At 44.0% G+C, this 20,164-nt stretch overlaps 1 protein-coding gene and 1 long non-coding RNA gene across 20 annotated transcripts in view; one reads left to right on the top strand and one right to left on the bottom strand.

Annotated features, from left to right (window-relative positions):
• Window positions 1-20,164, top strand: part of TANC2 (tetratricopeptide repeat, ankyrin repeat and coiled-coil containing 2) — a 438,885-nt gene that overhangs the window by 397,525 nt on the left and 21,196 nt on the right. For all 19 annotated transcript variants that reach the window (XR_007911352.2, XM_051825098.2, XM_051825097.2 and 16 more), the window contains 6 exons: window positions 907-1,029; window positions 1,571-1,807; window positions 8,302-8,487; window positions 11,020-11,113; window positions 18,949-19,082; window positions 20,017-20,140. Coding sequence is in view for 18 of the 19 variants with exons in the window: in XM_051825098.2 (XP_051681058.1) it covers window positions 907-1,029; window positions 1,571-1,807; window positions 8,302-8,487; window positions 11,020-11,113; window positions 18,949-19,082; window positions 20,017-20,140 (898 nt within the window). In the remaining variant the exon portion in view is untranslated. The remainder of the gene's footprint in view (window positions 1-906; window positions 1,030-1,570; window positions 1,808-8,301; window positions 8,488-11,019; window positions 11,114-18,948; window positions 19,083-20,016; window positions 20,141-20,164) is intronic.
• LOC138846046 (uncharacterized) lies at window positions 3,038-15,753 on the bottom strand. The gene is made up of 3 exons (XR_011383431.1): window positions 14,824-15,753; window positions 8,172-8,310; window positions 3,038-3,313 (listed from the first exon to the last, which is right to left on the bottom strand). It is a non-coding gene; the product is annotated as an uncharacterized lncRNA (long non-coding RNA).

The raw sequence follows: 20,164 nt of genomic DNA, 5'->3' as shown, positions 1-20,164 counted from the left end.
CTTCTCTAGCTTCTTAGTCCCCCCATATTTTTAAGGGGATGTTTTTAAAATTTTGTATGGCTATTCTTCGTTGTCCTTAGCAAGAATGTTGTTCAAATTGCCTAGATAGGGGCTGGTACTGTGGCATAGAGAGTAAAACTGCCGCCTGTAATGCCAGTATCCCATATGGAAGCCAGTTAGAGTCCTGGCTGCTCCACTTCCCATCTAGCTCTCTGCTATGGCCTGGGGAAGCAGTGGAAGATGGCCCAGGTCTTTGGGCCTCTGCACCTGAGTGGGAGACCTGGAAGAAGCTCCTGGCTCCTGGCTTCAGATCAGCCCAGCTCCAGCTATTGCAGCCATTTGGGGAGTGAACCAGTGGGTGAAAGGTCAACTCTCTCTCCCTCTCCCTCTCCCTCTCCCTCTCCCTCTCCCTCTCCCTCTCCCTCTCCCTCTCCCTCTCCCTCTCCCTCTCCCTCTCCCTCTCCCTCTCCCCCGTCCCTCCCTCCCTCTCTGTAACTCTGCCTTTCAAATAAATAAATAAATCTTTTTTAAAAATTGCCTAGATCTACCATTAACAAAAAGGGAAGTCCACTCAAGTCCTCTTAAGCAAAAATTACAACTCAGCATTCTGGGAACATCCAAATTTTCTCTAAAAGTCGTAGGATATAGAAAAACAAATTACATCAGGTCCAGCACAAAAGAGATGTTAAGCAGTTGTTGCTGGGAATTCTGAGACAGAAACCCCCTGAGTCAGGTTGTTCTCCAGGACTGGTCTCTGTTCCTTCAGTGGATGAGCGTCTCTGGGCATGGACACTGTGACAGTTAGATTCTGCTTTCATTCCTTAGTACAGGAGCCTAGAGGCCACTAACTCCTGATGGTGCTTTTTAGCTCGGCTAGTGATTTCATTGTCTCTATTTTTTTTTCAGGGTTTGAGTAAAAAAGTTGGTGTATCATCCTCCATCCTGCAAGGTCTCTGGATCTCCTATAGCACAGAAGGTCTTTCCATGGCATTGGCGTCTTTACGAAATCTCTACACTCCAAATATCAAAGTAAACCAAAAAATTACAAATAAGTTAAAGAACTGACTGTGGAACAAATAAAAATAGAAAGTCGCTATTTAGTTGATCTTTGACTTGCTCTCTGTTTCCTCTCACTGACTAGCCTTTTACTGATAATTTAATATATTGTGAATTGTTACATCTTATTCTGTGACTCAAAGACTGACTGTGCTGACCTTCTACCTTCTATGAGCTGACTCTGACAAAGAGGGTCCTGCTGGTTCTAAAGAGTAAACTGACCTCAGGGAGTTTTTTGGTAGGGCTTTCAGACAGGAGGTCGCCTACCAGAAACTGCTCGGCACTGCAGTGCGAGTGCATTTGCTCTTGCTCCTGAGCAGTTCGTAGAAGGAGCCATTTTGCATTGCCCTTCCAGAGGCACGCTGTTGCAGGAGCAAGTGAGAACACGGACTGAGCACTTGCTGAATGCTGCTAGGCGCTGGTGTGGGGTCTCAGGTGATGTAGTAACAGATAACTGAAAGGAAGTAACTGCTGCTTGTCTGATTGTTAATTCTGTTTGTTTACATATTTCTAGGTTAGCCGACTACTGATTCTGGGAGGTGCCAATATTAACTACCGGACAGAGGTTTTAAATAATGCTCCAATTCTGTGTGTCCAGTCTCATCTTGGTTACACAGAAATGGTAGCCCTGCTGCTGGAGTTTGGGGCCAATGTGGACGCCTCCTCTGAAAGTGGACTGACTCCTCTGGGCTATGCTGCGGCCGCAGGGTTCCTGAGCATCGTGGTGCTGCTGTGCAAGAAACGGGCCAAGGTAACAGTCGCCCACCGCCGCTTCCTTCCCGATGTGCAGTCTTTCTCTCTGGTCACCTCGTGCGGCCAGGTGGAGTATATCGGGCAGCAGATCAGAGGGGAGGCTTTCGTGGCACACGTCCAGTGTTTGCTGGCTTGCTCTGCCTGTCAGCAGCACCTCTGGACGACTTTCAGGCCCCTGAGAGGCAGTTAGGAAACTGCACTCATCAGCAAAAAGCTCCCTACCTAACGACTGAGAAATGCTTTCCTGGGCTCAGATGGAACTCTTTTCTAGAGGAGAAGGAGGAAGAAGTGGGAACATCATGGCCTCGTGATGTTTTGGTTCAGTCCTCAAAAAGGAAGGGAAGCTGGACTCATGAGATTGCTTTGGGAGTTGAGACCAGGGACTCTCAGTGAAATCCCAGAGTCTTCTGTGTTGAATGTGACACAGTGATGGCTCATCTACATCACATTCCATTCATTGGCATTAATTCCTCTAGAAACAGAAAGATAAGTGGGACCTAGTAAATTCAGATCTCAGCAAGGTTCTTCCTGAAGCCCAGCCCTTATGCTGCCAAGCCATTATTTTATTCATCTTCCATTGCTTTCCCCAAACAGATATGTTTGTCACTGTATGTTTCTCAAAATCCTATCACACCTCTTTCACCCTCCTACAATACTGAGATTGAGTTCTTCTCAGTGTGCCTTAGAATTGCCAGTCCTTATGTAACTCGCCTTCCCTTCTGCCTCAAAGGAGTATATACCTTCCTTTCCAAAACACTTGCCTACACCTGTACTCTTGATCCCAGTAGGTTCCTCTTTCTTTCACATGTTAATACATGTTTTTCTAAATCCACACTACATTTTTTCTTGGTTTCTACAAATCTATTATGAATGGGGGGGTGAGGCATCACTGTGTCATAGCGGGTAAAGCTACTGCCTGTGGTGCAAGCCTCCCATATGGGTGCCAGTTCAAGTCCCGGCTGCTCCACTTCTGATCCAGCTCTCTGCTATGGCCTGGGAAAGCAGTAGAAGATGGCCCAAGTCCTGGGGCCCCTGCACCCATGTGAGAGAGTCAGGAGAAGCTCCTGGCTCCTGGCTTCAGATTGGCGTAGCTCCAGCCATTTGGGGAGTGAACCAGAGGATAGAAGACCTCTCTCTCTCTGCTTTTACCTCTGCCTCTCTGTAACTCTGTCTTTCAAATAAAATTAATAAATCTTAAAAAAAAAAAAAACTGAATGTTTCCCAACCTAAAAATGAAACTTTCTTCTCTCCTGATAACAAGAGGCTATGTCCCATCTCTTCCATTTCACATCCCCCTGTTCTGAGTCATCCCTAGTAGCTGTCTGCTTCCTTCCCACTCCTTAGACATGTGCAGTCTGACTACCAAGAGTGAGAAAGGAGCAAGTCAGTAAAGTCATAAGCTTTGCAGTCAAACACAGTGGGGTCAGATCCACAACTGGGTCCAAACTTGCCTTATCTGAGGTCTTGTCCATGACATTCAGCCACTCCATCTCACATTCTTCCTCTACAAAAAAAGAATTCATAGACTCAGTGTACAGATGAGAAGAGAAAAGCCTTTTTAAAAAACATATCTCTTTTAATTTCATGCAATGCCTAATAAGAAGAAAATGCCCCAGCCTTTCGGCATTCAGATGAGCCCCCCAGAAGTCGTCAGTGACTGCCAGTCACCAGATAACGGCAGCTTTTTCTCCTTCCCCGCCCCTCTTACCCTCTAGTGTTGGTAAGGTGAACTTGTAATATTTTCTCCCCCTCTTTTCCTTGTCCTACTGTGTTTGTTCACTAAGATTTCATCCTCTGGTCTTCCTCTCCATCCCAGTTGTCATCATCAGTTTTGCAATGAAATACAATTGGGTTCCAGTTCTCTCAGGTCAGTTGGGTGATTTTTGAACTCCAGACTGCTAATTCCTGAAGGCCCGGGTTTCACATTCCTAACTGCCGCTCACAGTTACACTCAGGTGCCTCACTGGCCCCTCCTCATCCTCTTTATCTTGTAACTCCTCCTCTTCCTGGCTTTTTCAGATCTGCTAATATAACCCCCATTTTTCTTAAAACTAAGAAATCTGTGATACCTTCCTCTCCTTTGCTCTTCCAAGTTCATTATTTATGTAACCAAATTGTTTCAATTTCATCCTCAGAATAATTTGATTAGCTATTCCTTTGTCTCCATCACAGCTGCCACCATTCCTGAATCATTCGTGGTATCTTCTTATGTAACAAACCGTTTTCTCAGATTCTGTTCTTATCTGTCATACACCAGTCCCTTAAATTTTTAAACATCTTATTTTGAAACAATTTTAGACTTTCAAAACATTACAAAAATAGTACAGAGAGTTTTCATGCTTGTTTACCCTCCATCCAGGTTCCCCTAGTGTTACCAGCATAAGTAACCATGGCTCAATAATAAAAACCAGAAAATAAGTGCTAATATAATACTATTTTTTTTTTAATTTGAGAGACAGAGAGCCTCATCCACTAGTTCACCCCCCAAATGCCTACAACCACCAAGGCTGGCCCAGGCCAAAGCCAGTAGTCAGGAATTCAACCCAGATCTCCCACATGTGTGGCAGGGACCCAACTCCTGAAGTCATCAACTACTGTTCCCAGAGCAGCAAGAAACTAGAGTCAGAAGCCAGAGCTAAGACTTGAACCCAGGTACTGTGATACAGTATGCAGGCATCCTAGTGCTAACCAAACAGTCACCATGATTATAATACTGTGAACTGGTCTACAGACCTTACTGCAGTTGTCCTACTAATGTACTTTTTCCATTTTCATTCCATAAACCAACTCAGAATACCACATTACATATACTTACTGTGTCTTCTTAGGCTCCTCTAATCTATGAGAGTTTTTCAGCCTGCCTTTGTTTTTATGATCTTAACAAGTTTGAAAAACACTAACCAGTATTTAATATGGCTGATAGATTCTTATGAATAGATTGAGTTGATGAATTTTTATCAGGAATATCATGTAAGTGATGTTGCATACTAGACTTTGGGCGGGCATTTAGCCTATACTTCCCATATCAAAGTGCCTGGGTTTGATGCTCAGCCAACTCTGGCTCCTGACTTAAGCCTCCTGCAAATGCAGACACTGGGATGCAGCCATAATAGCTCAAGTAACTGGACTTCTGCCACACATCTAGGAGACCGAATTGTGTTCCAAATTTCTGGCTCCAGCCCCAGCCCAGCCCCAAGCCACTGTGGGCATTTGGAAATGAATCAACAGATGGGAGCTGTGTGTGTGTGTATCTCTGACTCTAGAATAAACTTTTTAAAAATGTAATAAAACAAAGAGACGGACATTTGGTACAGCAGTTAAAAAAAACACCTGGGACAACCACATCTCATTTCAGAGTACCTGGGTCTGAATCCCAGCTCTGTTTCTAATTCCAGCTTCCTGCTAGCACACACCTGGGAGGCAGCAATGATGACTCAAGTGCCTGGGTCCCCAGGACCCTTTCCCAAATCCTAGTTTCAGCCTTGCCCAGCCCCAAGTATTGCATACATTTGGGGAGTGAGCTAGCAGATGGAAGATCTTTTTGTTTATCTCTGTATCTCTATTTCTGTCCCTCTGCCAATCAACTAAATAAAAATATTTTTAAAAGAAATAAAATATAGCACTTGAGGTACATGATACAATATGTCATTTACAAAAATTTATTTATTTGTTTTGAAAGCTGGAGTGACAGAGAGGGAGAGTCGCAGAGAACGGGAGAGATCTTCTATCTGCTGATTAGCTCCCCAAATGCCCACAGCAGCCAGGACTAGGCCAGGCCAAAGCCAGGAGCCACAGATTCTAACCAGGTCTCCCATGTGAGTGTCAGAAACCCAAGTACTTGGACTATCATCTGCTGCCTCCCAGGTATGTTAGGAGGAGGCCAGATCAGAAGCACAGAGTAGGGCTGGCACAGTGGTGTAGCAGTTTAAAGCCCTGCCCTGAAGTGCCGGTATCCCTGTGGGTGGTGGTTCTAGTCCTGGCTGCTCCTCTTCCAATCCAGCTCTCTGCTATGGCCTAGGGGAGCAGTTGAAGATGGCCCAAGTCCTTGGGCCCCTGCACCCACGTGGGAGACCTGGAAGAAGCTCCTGGCTCCTGGCTTCGGATTGGCACGGCTCTGGCCATTGTGGCCATCTGGGAATGAGCCAGCAGATGAAAGACCTCTCTCTCTCTCTGTCTCTACCTCTCTCTGTAACTCTGTCTTTCAAATAAATAAAATAAATCTTAAAAAAAAAAAAAAAAAAAAAGACGCAGAGTAAGCAGAATTCAAGCCAGGCATTCCAGTATGAGATGCAAGCATCCTAAGTGGCAGCCTAACACACTGTGCACCAACACCCACCCTGATATGTCCTAACTAAAGGCGATATTAACATTGATCATTTGGTTAAAGTAGTGTATTCCACATTTCTCAACTCTGAAGTTACTGGTTTTCCCTTAGTAATTAAGAAATCACTTCTAGGAGAGTGATTCGTGATTAGGCAGATGGATATCTTGTTTCTCATCACATTTGTGTGTACTAATTTTTGGAGCTATCATAGACTCTTGCTGTAGCAATTATGATTGTGATTTTTGCCCAATATTTTCTATTTCATCATTCATTTGACACTTATTAACTGGAATTCTATAAGGAATAAGTGTATTTACTTATTCAATTATCTATTGTATCACTGCACAGTCATGAATAACTATTTTATTCTGTGGCCTGTACTCTGTTACCATTATTATTCATTTTGTTGCTCAAATTGTCCCTGATTTGGCCATTGGGAGCTCCATCAGGTTGGTTCCTGTGTCTTTTCAACTTGTCCACATTATTTTCTAAGTACTTCCTTGATTTCTGCTACCAAAAGATATTCTAAACTGGCCTTTTACTGTTGCTGCCGCAGCCCCCAGGCCTGGAATCATTTCTCCAAGAGCCATGGTTTCATTTATTCATCCCCTTGGTTTTTGAAAATTTAGTTCTGAGCATCCAGACTCTCAGTGACTCTTCACTACATACTGATCAAAATTCAGACCACTTAGCCTGGCATTCAAAAATATCCGTGCTCTGATCCCAAAAGACCTTCTCAAATTTGTGACTTAAACTTACCTGCTACCATTACAAAAGCTAGATTAGGTTAACAATTTCCTATCTCATCCAGTTGAGATAAGCCCTCCCTCTGAATCCTTCCTAATTCTAACCAGGAATTAATTTTCCTTCCTCTAAAATTCTATTGTAGTTTTACTTTTCCTAGGACATTTATTGAATATTCCTTTGTAAGACAGACATTTGTCCCATCAGTCCCATCTCCCCTTTCCCTACCTTATTCAAGAGTCCTTGAGAGGGGCCAGTGCTATGGCTTAGTAGGCTAAGCTTCCACCTGGCGTGCCAGCATCCGGTATGGGCACTGGTTCATGTTCCAGCTGTTCCTCTTCCCATCCAGCTCTCTGCTATGGCCTGGGAAAGCAGTGGAAGATAGCCCAAGTGCTTGGGCCCCTGTACCCATGCAGGAGACCTAGGAGAAGGTCTGGCTTCAGATCGACCCAGCTCCAGCTGTTGCAGCCATTTGGGGAATGGATGGAAGACCTTTCTCTCTGTCTCTCCCCTCTCTTTGTAACTCTGCCTCTCAAATAAATAAATAAAATCTCTTAAAAAAAAAAAAAAGAGCCCTTGTGAGCACAATCTATGTATCACTCTGTTATTTACCTTTTTACTCCGTGTGTACCTACGAGGCCTTCAGTAAACATGGGTTCTGCAGATGACTGGGTGGAACCAGAGTCACTAGGAAAGCCGGAAAGAGCTCAGCGTTGCAAGTGCTGTCGGGGTCAGATAGCTACATACGCAGTAGAAAAAGCTGCTTCAGCCACTGAAATTTGTAACCAAGGACTTTCTAGTAGATTGATCAACATAAATGTGTAGCCAACATGTAAGTGATAAAAACTGCTGTTAGAGCTTAGTCAAACCTGAAGCTCCAAGTGCCTATAGTCATTTTGCCCAGGTCTTTGAGATTCTACGCTCCCATTGGAAGAGGAAGTGGCCTTTGCCAAAGCTTCGTGGTCAAATGAGTTATTCATGATATGCTTTGCTTCTTTGGAAGATTAAACAATTGGAACTTCAAAATTTTTTCTCCTTTTCATGATTTCAAAGATAGTTTTTTGTGCCAACATAGCTACGAGTCAGTTCTTGCTCTTTATAAAAAGAACTATTTGAGGACAAAGGAGAATGTACCTCAGGACAACAAAGCTCAGGCAGAGAATTTTGTTTTTTATTTTTCTGTTAATGTGAAACAAAGGCCTGACATTCTTTTCCAGAGAAAAACAATCCTCTCTAGAGGGACATCTAGCAGAGCTGTATCTCAGAAGCAATGGAGCCTGAGATGGTAACTTACCAGGAGATAGGTCCTGGGGGTGAGAAAGGATGCGCTTCGTCGGCCAGACATTTGAAGGGGGCTGGCATGACTAGTTTGGGACTACTGCCTGAAGGCTCAGCTCACGCCGCTCTCCGTCCTCTCGCTGTAGGTGGATCACCTGGATAAGAACGGACAGTGTGCTTTGGTCCATGCTGCACTCCGAGGTCACCTGGAGGTGGTCAAGTTTCTAATTCAATGTGACTGGACAATGGCTGGACAACAGCAAGGAGTGTTTAAGAAAAGCCAGGCCATCCAGCAAGCCCTCATTGCTGCAGCCAGCATGGGTTACACTGAGGTAAGAAGAAAACAGGAGGATTTTTTTCCTATGCTATGGATTGAAGGGCCTAGGGAACCAAGAGAAACTGGTTGAATTGTTAAAAATCGCCAGCTTCCTGCTGATCACTTGAGAGGCAGCAGGTGATGGCTAAAGTCCCTGCTACCCATGTGGGACACCCAGATGGAATTCTCAGGTCTTGATTTTGGCCTGGCCAGTCACAGCTGTTGCAGGCATTTGGGGAGTGAATCACTGAGTGGAGGATCTTTCTCATCACTTTGTCTTCCAAATAAATAAACCTTTAAGAAAAAAAAAAAGTGATGTCTGCATCCCATATTAGAGTGCCGGGGTTTGGTATCTGCCCCTGCTTCCTGCCAGTGCAGACCCCATGAAGTCATGATGGCTCAAGTGACTGGATTCCTGCCAGCCACATGGGAGACCTGGATTGAGTTCCCAGCTCTCAGCTTCAGCCCTGGATAGCCCAGTCCTAGCCACTGTGGGCATCTGGGGAGTGAATCAATGCTGAGAGCTTTCTCTTTCTCTCCTACCCCTCCTCCCTCTCTGTCCCCCCTCTCCCCACCTCTCTAACCAATTAATAATTTAAAAACAAAAAAGCTCAGAAGAAACAGGTTTGATTCCCAGCTTTGCTGCATATTACCTCAAAACCTCAGACAGTGTGCCTCATCTCTTAGAACCTTATTTTCCCATTAGTAAAATAAAAATAAATTCTCTTTTATAAGACTGGTATGAAGGGTGCTTTGTAGACTATTAAACACTGTGGAAATGGTATCCTTGCTAATTTGTTAATAACAAACAGTAATAGCCAGCGCAGCGGCTCACTAGGCTAATCCTTCGCCTTGCGGTGCCGGCACACTGGGTTCTAGTCCCGGTCAGGGCACCGGATTCTGTCCCGGTTGTCCCTCTTCCAGGCCAGCTCTCTGCTGTGGCCAGGGAGTACAGTGGAGGATGGCCCAAGTCCTTGGGCCCTGCACCCCATGGGAGACCAGAAGTACCTGGCTCCTGCCATCGGATCAGTGCGGTGCGCCAGCCGCAGCGCGCCAGCCACGGCAGCCATTGGAGGGTGAACCAACGGCAAAGGAAGACCTTTCTGTCTGTCTCTCTCTCTCACTGTCCACTCTGCCTGTCAAAAATAAATAAATAAATAACAAACAGTAATAATAGTGGCAAATGTATGGAATTGGTACTTCACTAGGAAATATTTAACTGACCCTGACGGTGAGGGGAGTGGGGCAGGTGTGTGTGCATGTGTATGTGTGCATATATACTTAAATTTTATAAACTTGACTGATAAAAGAATGTGTTACAAATGACCATGAAATACACAGTATTCTTTATGAAATACTTTTGGTGGTTTTTGTCAAATTTGTATCTGCAACTAACCTATGGTTGTAGTTTAACCAGGATTTAATGAATGAAATTGCATCCCAATTTGCTCTTTTTCCAGTAACTTTACTGACATTAAATCTGATATGACATCTACTGTTCAACTACTTCTCATCACACTGCTCAGGAAACTGAAACTTCAGGGACAGGCTTTTGGCTGAGTGGGTAAGATCCCGGGGTTCAAGAGCAAGCTCTGCTCCTGACGCCACCTTCCTGCTAATGCAGGGCCTGGGAGGCGTTGGTGACAGCTCAAGTGATTGGTTCCTGCCACCCATGTGCAAGACCTAGGTTAAGTTCCCAGCTCCCAGCTTGGGCTCTAGGCAGGGGATGTTGCCAGCCTTTGGGGAGTGAAGCAGTGGATAGGAGCATGCTGTCTCTCACTCCTTTCTCTCTCTCTCTCTCTCTCTCTCTCTCTCTCTCTCTCTCTCTCTCTTCTTGCCTCTTACATTTTTGAAAAAAGGAAAATAATTGCTTTACTCTGAAGACATACAGGTCCTCAATTTTCTCCATATTTATTTTCTGGTATATTTAAGTTGGAAGGATAAGTGATTCTCTATTTAACTTAGATATGGGGAATATATAATAATTAAATATTTATTTATTTGAAATGCAGAGCAACAGAAAGGGAAGGAGGGGGAGAGAGAGAGATACTAATTTTCCATTAACTGGTTTACTCCTCACATAGCTACAATATCCAGGGCTGGGCCAGGCTGAAGCCAGGAAATAGGAACTCCATCCAGGTCTCCCATATGGGTGGAAATGGCCCAAGCACTTGGGCCATCTTTTGCTGCTTTCTCAGGCACATTAGAAGGAAGCTGGATCAGAAGCAGAGCAGCCGGGACTCAAACCTGCACTCCAACAGGGAATGCTGGCATAATAAGTGGAAGCTTAACCCACTGTACCACAGTACCAGCCTCAGAATATATAATTTTTGGTAGTCGTATACATGTAAATGAATTGTGTCCCTGTGATAGGAGAGGTGTTCATCATGGCTGCATTGAGTTGCTTTGCTAGGTCAGTTCTGATTCCTTGTGTGTGCAAGAGACTTAGTGATACTTAGATCAGTGAGATGTCTTCCAACTCTCACAGGCTAGTGTAGTAGTATAGTTTTCCACTTGAAGTCTGAGCTGACACGCCTTCTTGTTTCAGATTGTCTCCTACCTACTTGATCTTCCAGAGAAAGATGAAGAGGAAGTGGAACGAGCCCAGATTAACAGCTTTGACAGTCTCTGGGGAGAGACAGGTACCACTCATGCACAGTTGCTCTCTTCCCATGAACATATTGTGTTTCTGTGGACCCTCCGTATTTCATATCCTTTTATTTTCTCTGGCTTACATTTGGCATTCTTCTGTCTTAGGACTTTTGTATTGGTGATTGATTCAACCCAAGTAAAAAGTCCGGTTCCCCTCTCAGTCCTCTTTCCCTCTGGAGTCTCCATACCATCAGCAGTCGTCTTCCAAACAAAACTTTTCTCCTACTCGTTTCCAAATACTTTTAAAAGACTGAAAGTTTTCCTTGCAACGTTCCAAACCAGAGCAGAAAATAATTGTGGCCTTTCTCTGTTTTTATAGCATATTTGTAGTAGTTAGGGAATAAGTATTTCTCTCATCAGAATAACTGTTCACCTGCAGCTATAAAACAGTAGGGTACCTTTTTATCCCCACCTCTGGGTTAACCAAGTGTTACTACGGTAGTGTGGTTTCTGACACAGTAAGCTGAAAGCATTATGAGCCAAGCTGCTATCTGGATGCAAAACGGAGATATCGCCCTGTAAGACCCAGTCCCATGCAACTCCTCTTGGTCTGTAGCAACATGAATTATGCATATGTGCTGCCGAAGCGAGCACAGCAAAGTGAGTTATGTATGTTTGGTTCTCACACACTCCACGAACAGAAGCTCCTTCCTTGTGGCCTTTGCAGAAAATGATTGTTGCCTTTCCTCCACATCTAAACTGGATCATCTGGAGAAACCTTAGTAACCTTTGTATTTTTATGAAACCAAGGCAGTGAAAATGGTAGAAAAACCACAGATATGTGTCATATTTGCCAGTAGAAGTAGATCAATATTGAGGTGGCCAATTTAGGGAGAACATTTTACCAAACAAGAAAGTTACACATTTTGGTTAGGGTAAGAGTGTTGTTAAAAGTAAGAGAGTCTTCTTAAATTCATTTAAAATTAATAATGACCTGTGGAATTATGATGCTTCTTCCCCTGACAAAATGTTATATAGGTTTCATGACTGTTTTAAAATCATGTGAAATGATCCACAGCTTGGGAATTTGCTTTGCAAACAATCCCTCCGTGTGTAAGAGCCAAAGAAAGCAGATGCCAGGCAGCTGCAGCTTAAGAGCCCATGACAGATTAGAGGAGAATGTGCAGCTGGAAACAGCTGCTGTCTGTGGACACCGCTCCCCTGAGGAAGCTGGGGGACAGGCTGAAGGGGAGCGGCATCTTAGGGCTGTGGAAGGCATGTGTTGGGTAACTTCTGTCAGCCCAGCCTTCCCCAACATGGTACTGCCATACCTCCCAAAGACTTGTTGCCAAGGCCATGGGTGTGTAACTACCAGGGGCAGCACAAAAAAGTCATGGCCCAGTGATGAGATTGGAGAGAAGTTACAAGACTAACAGTCTTAGTGTTGAATCATTCTAGTGCTAAACTTGAAAGAAATCCTGTAAATGTTCAAGAAGAGTGTGAACGAAATAGAAGACTTGTTTTTATCTATATGAATCTCTTATGAGAATAAAACTTTATGGCCTCAGGGTATTAAAAGTATTTCATGCTTTAAAATGTAATTTTATATTAATTTATAGACATGTGTATCATATCTCAAGATTTTAAAAATCAGAACTTCATGTCTATAATCAGAATTATATTTAACTTGGTTATTTAACTACAATAATTTAGTATTATAAATGTAAAATGGTACTTAAATATGAGTTATGAAATATTTGTAATATAATTTCTAGATCTATGAAAAAATTATTTGAATTCAGAAAAATTTCTGGAATATAACAGTTGTCTTTGCAGTGTGAAAATGATCTTACAACCCACGGCTAGTATAGGATGGGTTTTGAATTGCTTTTCTGTCTGCAGTGAAGAGCTCACTGAGCATATGTATGTTCCTTTCTAATTTGCAGCACATAATCATTCGAAGTTTGTAACGACCCATTGATTTATGATGTTTCCTCCATGACAAAATCCAGCATATATTTTTGCATGTACTCATAGAACTGCTCAGTGACCTTCAGCGACCTTTGATAGTCACCTAAACAACATAACTTTTACCTAAAGAAAATGCAGTGGTCACAGTGTTTCCAACAACCTGTTTCATTTACTACATCAGATCTAAGATACCAGTAACTATAAGAAACTGTGTAACCATGATTTTATGTGCCACTGCCAACACAAAAACAAAAACCTTCTACTAGTGCTGGCATCGTGGCACAGCAGGTTAAACTGTGGCTTGGGATGCCTGCATCCCATATCAGAGCGCCAGTTTGAGTTGTGCTTCTCTGCTTCTGATCCAGCTTTCTGCTAATGCCTCCTGAGAGGCAACAGGTGATGGCTCAAGGGCCTGGATCCCTACCTCCCATCTAGGAGACCCAGATGGAGTTCCAGGCTCCTGACTTTACCTGGCCTGGCCCTGGCTATTGCAGGCATTTGGGGAATGAAGCAGCAAATGGAAGATCTTTTCCCTCCCCTCTCATTCCCTCCACTTCCTTCTCCTCTCCTCCCCTCCCCTCCCTTCCCCTCCCTTCTTTTCTCTCCTCTCCTCTGCTCACTCTCTGTCTCTCTCTCAGACTGCATTTCAAGTAGATGAAAATAAAAAATAAGCATTTTAAAACAGGTTCGCTAATGTTAAAAACTCATTAAAAACAACTTCTGCCAATTAAGCTGATATATTTCTTTATCACATCAATTGTAAGATGCCTCCTGACTTCAGAGATGTTAAAATGTAGGGGGAAAACTTAATGTTAGAATCAATGAAATGCATCTTAATGTATAATGAAATACTGAGGTTTCATTTTACAGACTGGATTTTCTAAAACCAGGTCACTCGATGTTCTGGTTGCTTTTGCCCTCCCTTTGCAGCCTCTTTATTCTTCAGTATCTTCCTACATCCAGCTTTCACCATCTGGCTGACCTCTCCCACTCGATAGGGTTTTTCATAGACTTCTCACAGAGCAACATGGAAGAAACACAAAGAAGGTTTGCTACTCCCTCCTCTCCCTTGTGCTGTGAGTGCAGACCAGAACCAGTACTAAAAGCTTCTAGCAACTCTGGAGTCCAGCCCTGGAAGTGGCCAGAAGTCCCAGCTCACAAAATAGGCTATGTTCCCTTAATTCCTGCCTTCATTATTTGCCTAGATTATGGCGATCACCTCCTATGTAATCTTTCTTCCTTTAGCCTCTTCTTTTGTGTTTCATCTCCCAGACTTCAGTCAAAGGGACCTTTTTAAGTCATAATATGTTCATATCACTTTCCTGGTTACGGATCTTCATTCACTACTTAGAGAATTAAGTTCCTTAATGTAGTATAAAAGGACCAGTCATAGCTACAACCATATGTATTAGCAGTAATTCCAGTAACAGTGAACATGTTGGTTCGCACCTCAGTGCCTTTTTGTGTACTTCCTCTTCGCTGAGTACGCCCCCACAGTCCTGCCATGCCTGTGAGTCTCCTGTCTAATCTCTCAGTGTCTAGCTCAAAGTATCATTGCTTCCCGGAGCCCTTCTCAGATACCTCTCTCCATGCCACCTCCAGACCATGGACTTCTCTCTTGTGCTTTCCACACTGTATAATAATTTATCTGTCTGTTTTTCTCACTTGACCATGAGTTCCTTAGACAGAGACAGTGTCTTAACAAATAGCTCCATAAATGTTTAATATGCTTTGGATAGCAATGATCAGTTTATGTCTCCCCAGCTACTTGCCCATTAATTTATATGACCTGTCCGTGCTGTATTCTTTCAAGGTGGAAAACAGTCGTTTGCTTCTCTGCATTCTACTTGGTGTCAGCATCCCATCCGAGCAGATTCTGGCTCTTTCCCCAATGCTGAGCTGTATCCTGTCTGCCTCTTCAGACTCCTTAGATGTTTCCCTTTGGAGAAAGATCACTTACGTCTCATCAGATGCTGACAAGCCAGGGAGCAAATTCTGTTACTGGTTTCTTAGGAAGAGATTTGGCTCCTAACTGCTATGCTTGGTCTATGAATCAGTTTGTTGTTTTACAGAACTAGCTTTACCTTAATCTCTTTTCTTTCAAAAAGTTCTAAGAGTTTTTGATAAGATTCATATAAAACCCAGTCAAAGCCATTCCTTGTGCTTGGATTTTTAAAACAGATTCCATTTTACATAAATGTGTTGTTCTGAGATGAAATTGGCCAACCATGTTAATGGCTGAGCCCAGCTATCAGCCGAAAGTTGCTGCCAAATGACATCATAATCTAAGCAACAGAGATGAGACAACAAAGAAAAGGGCCGGATGGAACACTCCTTTCCATGTGACTGTTTTCCAGTGAGGGGAAAGGACCCGACCGGAGCAATATCATTGTTCGAGTGGACGGGGTAGCTCTCCACATGGGTGCTGTTGTGAATATTCAAATGTATTCTGTGAATTGGTGTCATCAGTGAAAGGCTTAATTCTGGAATATTGTCTATACTTTTTGTGAAATAGAATGCATTTGGCCTCCACACATAGGGAGGTTTGCTATATGGCCCATAATGTGCTTTATATGAGATCAGAACATAGGAGTTAGAAATCGTCCATATGGTTTGTTTTATGCACCAAAAAGCTGATTTTTCCAGTTCCTAGCAAATGACTATCCCAGTCAAATTCTTAAACTACTCTTGGGTCTTGAACCATAGAGAAAAGTAACAAGTTGCCTTTAGCAACTACAATATGAATCTGGGAAATGGAGAAACGAAGTGGGCTTGAAGAGCAGGAGAGGTTCCGAGTAATCACAGCGCTGACTCCTCTGCTCACAGTCAGGGCTCAGAAATGGCCTGCGCTTCAGTAGGACCAGACCTCTGCCCTTCTGGGAGGAGCTGAACACAATGCCAATAGCAACAGTTTCAGAATAAACTTGAAAATAAGTACACATCTGTCTCTCTCTCTCTCTCTCTCTCTCTGTAACTCTGACTTTCAAATAAATAAATAAATCTTTTAAAAGAAATAAAGAAGTACATGCAAGACAAACCATAGATAGGGATGAACTAAGAGTGCAAACATCTTCTGAAATCACATTTTCCTTCACAAGACCTTCTTATGCCTGGGGAAGTAAAAGATTCCTGGAAGATTTATCTTTGTGGAAATTTATGATGGTTTTAATTTTGCATATGATTCAGTTGTAGATATATTTGGCAAATCCCAAAGACAAAAAGTACTATAATTTGTACTTAAATTTTAAAAAATGAATGAACATTTGATTTGAATTTCAGTTGCTCCTCTGATTAGATTCCAACATTTACAAACTGAAATATCTGAACCTACCAAATATCATTTCTGCCGGCACTGTGTCATAGCAGATTAAGCCATTGTCCATGATGCCAGCATCCCATATCAGAGTGGAAGGTCGGTCTCTCTCTCTCTCTCTCTCTCTCTCTCCCTCTCCCTCTCTCCCCCCCCCTCTCTCCCCCTCTCTCTCCCTTTCCTTCTCTCCCTCTCCCCTCTTTCCCTCCCCTGTCCTTGTCCCTCTCTCTCTCTCTTTCCCCTCTTTCCCTCCCCTGTCCCTGTCCCTCTCTCTCTCCCTCTCCTTCTCACCTTCCCTCTCCTACCCTGCATTTCAAATAAATAAATCTTTAAAAATAGATATTATCATTTTCTGATTTGTCATTGAAATAAGTAATAAAACTAAAAGAAGGACCCATTACTTATCACATCAACTTTCCAAGTCAGTTTGAAAAATTAATTCTCTACCCTCTTTCTTTAAAATGAAGCATAAAAGAAGGTATTTAGCCTAATCGTTAAAACACCCACATCCCAAATCAGAATGCCTGAGTTTAGTTCCCATCTCTGACTTCCGACTCTAGTAGCCTGCAAATGGAAATGCTGGGGGGCAGCAATAATGGTTTAAGTAATTGGGTCTCCACTACCCATATAGGAGACCTGGATTGTATTCCTACCTCCTGGCACAGGTCCCAGCCCAGTCCTGAACATTGCAGGCATTCGGGGAGTGAACCAGTAAATCGGGGAGTTCTTTTTCTCTCCCTCCCACTCCTCCCTCTGTATTTGTGTGTCTCTGAAATAAACATATCAGAGTACCTGGGTTCAAGTCCCAGTTGTGCTTCTGATTCAAGCTTCCAGCTAATGCACACTCTAAAAGAGAGTAGGTGATAACTTAGCTACTTGGGTCCCTGCCACCCACATGGGAGACCTGGATGGAGTTCCTGGCTCTAGGCTTCAGCCTGGCTCAGCCCTAACTGTTGAGGGCATTTGGGGAGTAAACCAGCTAATGGAAGATCTCTCTCTCTCTCTCTCTCTCCTCTCTCCTCTCTCCTCTCTTTCTCTCTCTATTTCTCTCCCCCCCCACTATTGAAATAAAATGAATATATAAATTTAAAAATTTTTTAAATGAAAACTAGCCCAAGGCCCTTAGACTATAACTCCTGACTTTAATTCTCTAGGTTTGAAAACCCAAGAATAGAAGTTGATCCCAGCTAATTCTTTTTTTTTTTTTTTCTTGACAGGCAGAGTTAGACAATGAGAGAGAGAGAGAGAGAGAGAGAAAGGTCTTCCTTTTCCGTTGGTTCACCTTCCAAATGGCTGCCACAGCCGGCGCACTGCGTCAATCTGAAGCCAGGAGCCAGGTGCTTCCTCCTGGTCTCCCATGCAGGTGCAGGGCCCAAGGACTTGGGCCATCCTCCACTGCCTTCCCAGGCCACAGCAGAGAGCTGGACTGCAAAAGGAGCAACTGGGACAGAATCTGGTCCCCCAACCGGGACTAGAACCGGGGGTGCCGGCGCCGCAGGCAGAGGATTAGCCTAGTGAGCTGGCGCTGGCCAATCCCAGCTAATTCTAAAGAGGACTTTATCTCTGCAAAAGCCTCTTTTTCTGGATCCCCCCTTCATGCACAGACTAACAGATTTGTAGCTAGAAGAGGTACGAAAGAGAGGAAGGGCAAAGCAGGGAAGTCAGTCTGGAGAGGAAAAATGAAACCAAGTGAGTTCAGTCAAAAATGGTTTTTCAAAAGATATACTTGTACACATATATCATAAGCTCATTTACATGTTTTATTCATTGTTTTTCTTTTAAAAATGCTTTTACATCTTTTAAAATTCTTTTAAAATTTCTTTTAAAAGATTTTTTTTTTTTTGACAGGCAGAGTGGACAGTGAGAGAGAGAGACCGACAGAAAGGTCTTCTTTTGCCGTTGGTTCACCCTCCAATGGCCGCTGCGGCCGGTGCACCGCGCTGATCCAATGGCAGGAGCCAGGAGCCAGGTGCTTTTCCTGGTCTCCCATGGGGTGCAGGGCCCAAGCACCTGGGCCATCCTCCACTGCACTCCCGGGACACAGCAGAGAGCTGGCCTGGAAGAGGGGCAACCGGGACAGAATCCGGCGCCCCAACCGGGACTAGAACCTGGTGTGCCGGCGCCGCTAGGCGGAGGATTAGCCTAGTAAGCCGCAGCGCCGGCCTCTTTTAAAGATTTTAAGGCAGCTTTAAATCTTTAGTCTTGAGGGCCGGTGTTGTAGAATAGTGGGTAAAGCTGCTACCTGCAAGGCCAGCATCCCATATGGGCACCGGTTTGAGTCCCAGCTGCTCTGCTTCTGATGCAGTTCCCTGCTAATGTGCTTAGGAAAGCAGTGAAAGTTGGCCCAAGTGCTTGGGTCCCTGCACCCACATGGGGAACCCAGAAGAACCTCCTGTCTCCTGGCTTTGCTGAGTGAAGGGGAGGATCTCTCTCCCTCTCTCTCTCTCTCTCTCTCTAACTGTGCCTTTCAAATAAATAAAATAAATCTTTCTTAAAGCTTACTTCTTGGAGGTACATCCATCAAACACAGATATCTTGCCATGCTTACCGCAGAGGCCTGGTGACAAGAACCACTCATCCTCAGTCTTTGTTCTCTGCCCTCAGCCCTGACAGCAGCAGCCGGAAGGGGCAAACTGGAGGTATGCCGTCTGCTCTTGGAACAAGGGGCAGCAGTGGCCCAGCCAAACCGCCGAGGGGCTGTGCCCCTATTCAGCACTGTTCGCCAGGGCCACTGGCAGGTAAACAAGTAGCTACTTCTGGTCCCTCAGACAGGAATGAGTTCTGGGATGGGACCTTCTGATGCAAAAAGCAAAAAGACTACAAGCAAAGTCTGGATCACCCAAATTCATTGAGTTTGAGGACGATGGGCCTTTGTAATTAATATTATTGTTAATTGAAAATAGGATAAAAAGTTAACATTCAAAGCCATCATCATAGTCTACACTGACTGACTGCTTTTGTCCTGCTCTTGGAGTGCCCTCCCCTTCCTGTTCCACAGGCCCAGGCACTTATTGGCTGTATGGTTTCTCAATAGGACTTGCTGACCCCGCTAGCAGGTGTCTCAGACCTGCTGAAAGAAAGGGGAAAATATGCTAATCCTAGTTATATGATCTTTCCAGATGTTTAGATGCTGGATAAGTGTTAATTTATATACTTGGGGTGGAAAATAAGGCATGCTGATAATAACTTTCAGAGGTATCTGAGTACGAAAAAGGCTGTAGGAGCCAAACAGTACTAAAGAGTTATTGGAGGCAGTTTATTGTCTTCAGTTCAGTTATAAATATTCATTGCTGCAGGTAGGCTGGCACTCCCTAGAGAACAATAGAATGGCACAGACGTAGGTAAGACTCATGATGGAGCTTCCACTATGGGATTGTTTAGTCTAAATCGTGGTTTGTTATCCTAAATTTTTTTAATTTAGTGGTTCAGTTAGATATTCCTAGTTGAATTCTTCTCATGAGGTTATCTGTAAGAGAGTTAGATTAAATCACTTGGTGCTAGGACTGTGCAGGTGCCTCGGGCTTTGGGGTGTAGGTGTAGTAGAAAGCTGCTCAGACAGGTTGCTCACCTGCACAGAAGCTAAGAGCTCACACAGCACGGGGCACAGCACTGCATGTGTCTTCTCAGCAGCTCTTCTTGACCTGTTTGGTCCCTGTGTCTCCGCACCTGCAGATTGTTGATCTCTTACTCACCCATGGCGCCGATGTCAACATGGCGGACAAGCAGGGCCGCACCCCCCTGATGATGGCTGCTTCCGAAGGCCATCTGGGCACTGTGGACTTCCTGCTTGCACAAGGTCAGTCTCGGGGTGGCCACTTTC

Source organism: Oryctolagus cuniculus, chromosome 17, assembly GCF_964237555.1.
Source record: "Oryctolagus cuniculus chromosome 17, mOryCun1.1, whole genome shotgun sequence".
Taxonomy (NCBI): domain Eukaryota; kingdom Metazoa; phylum Chordata; class Mammalia; order Lagomorpha; family Leporidae; genus Oryctolagus; species Oryctolagus cuniculus.
The sequence above is the reverse complement of the archived record's forward strand: the minus strand, read 5'-3'. Positions and strand labels throughout refer to the sequence as shown.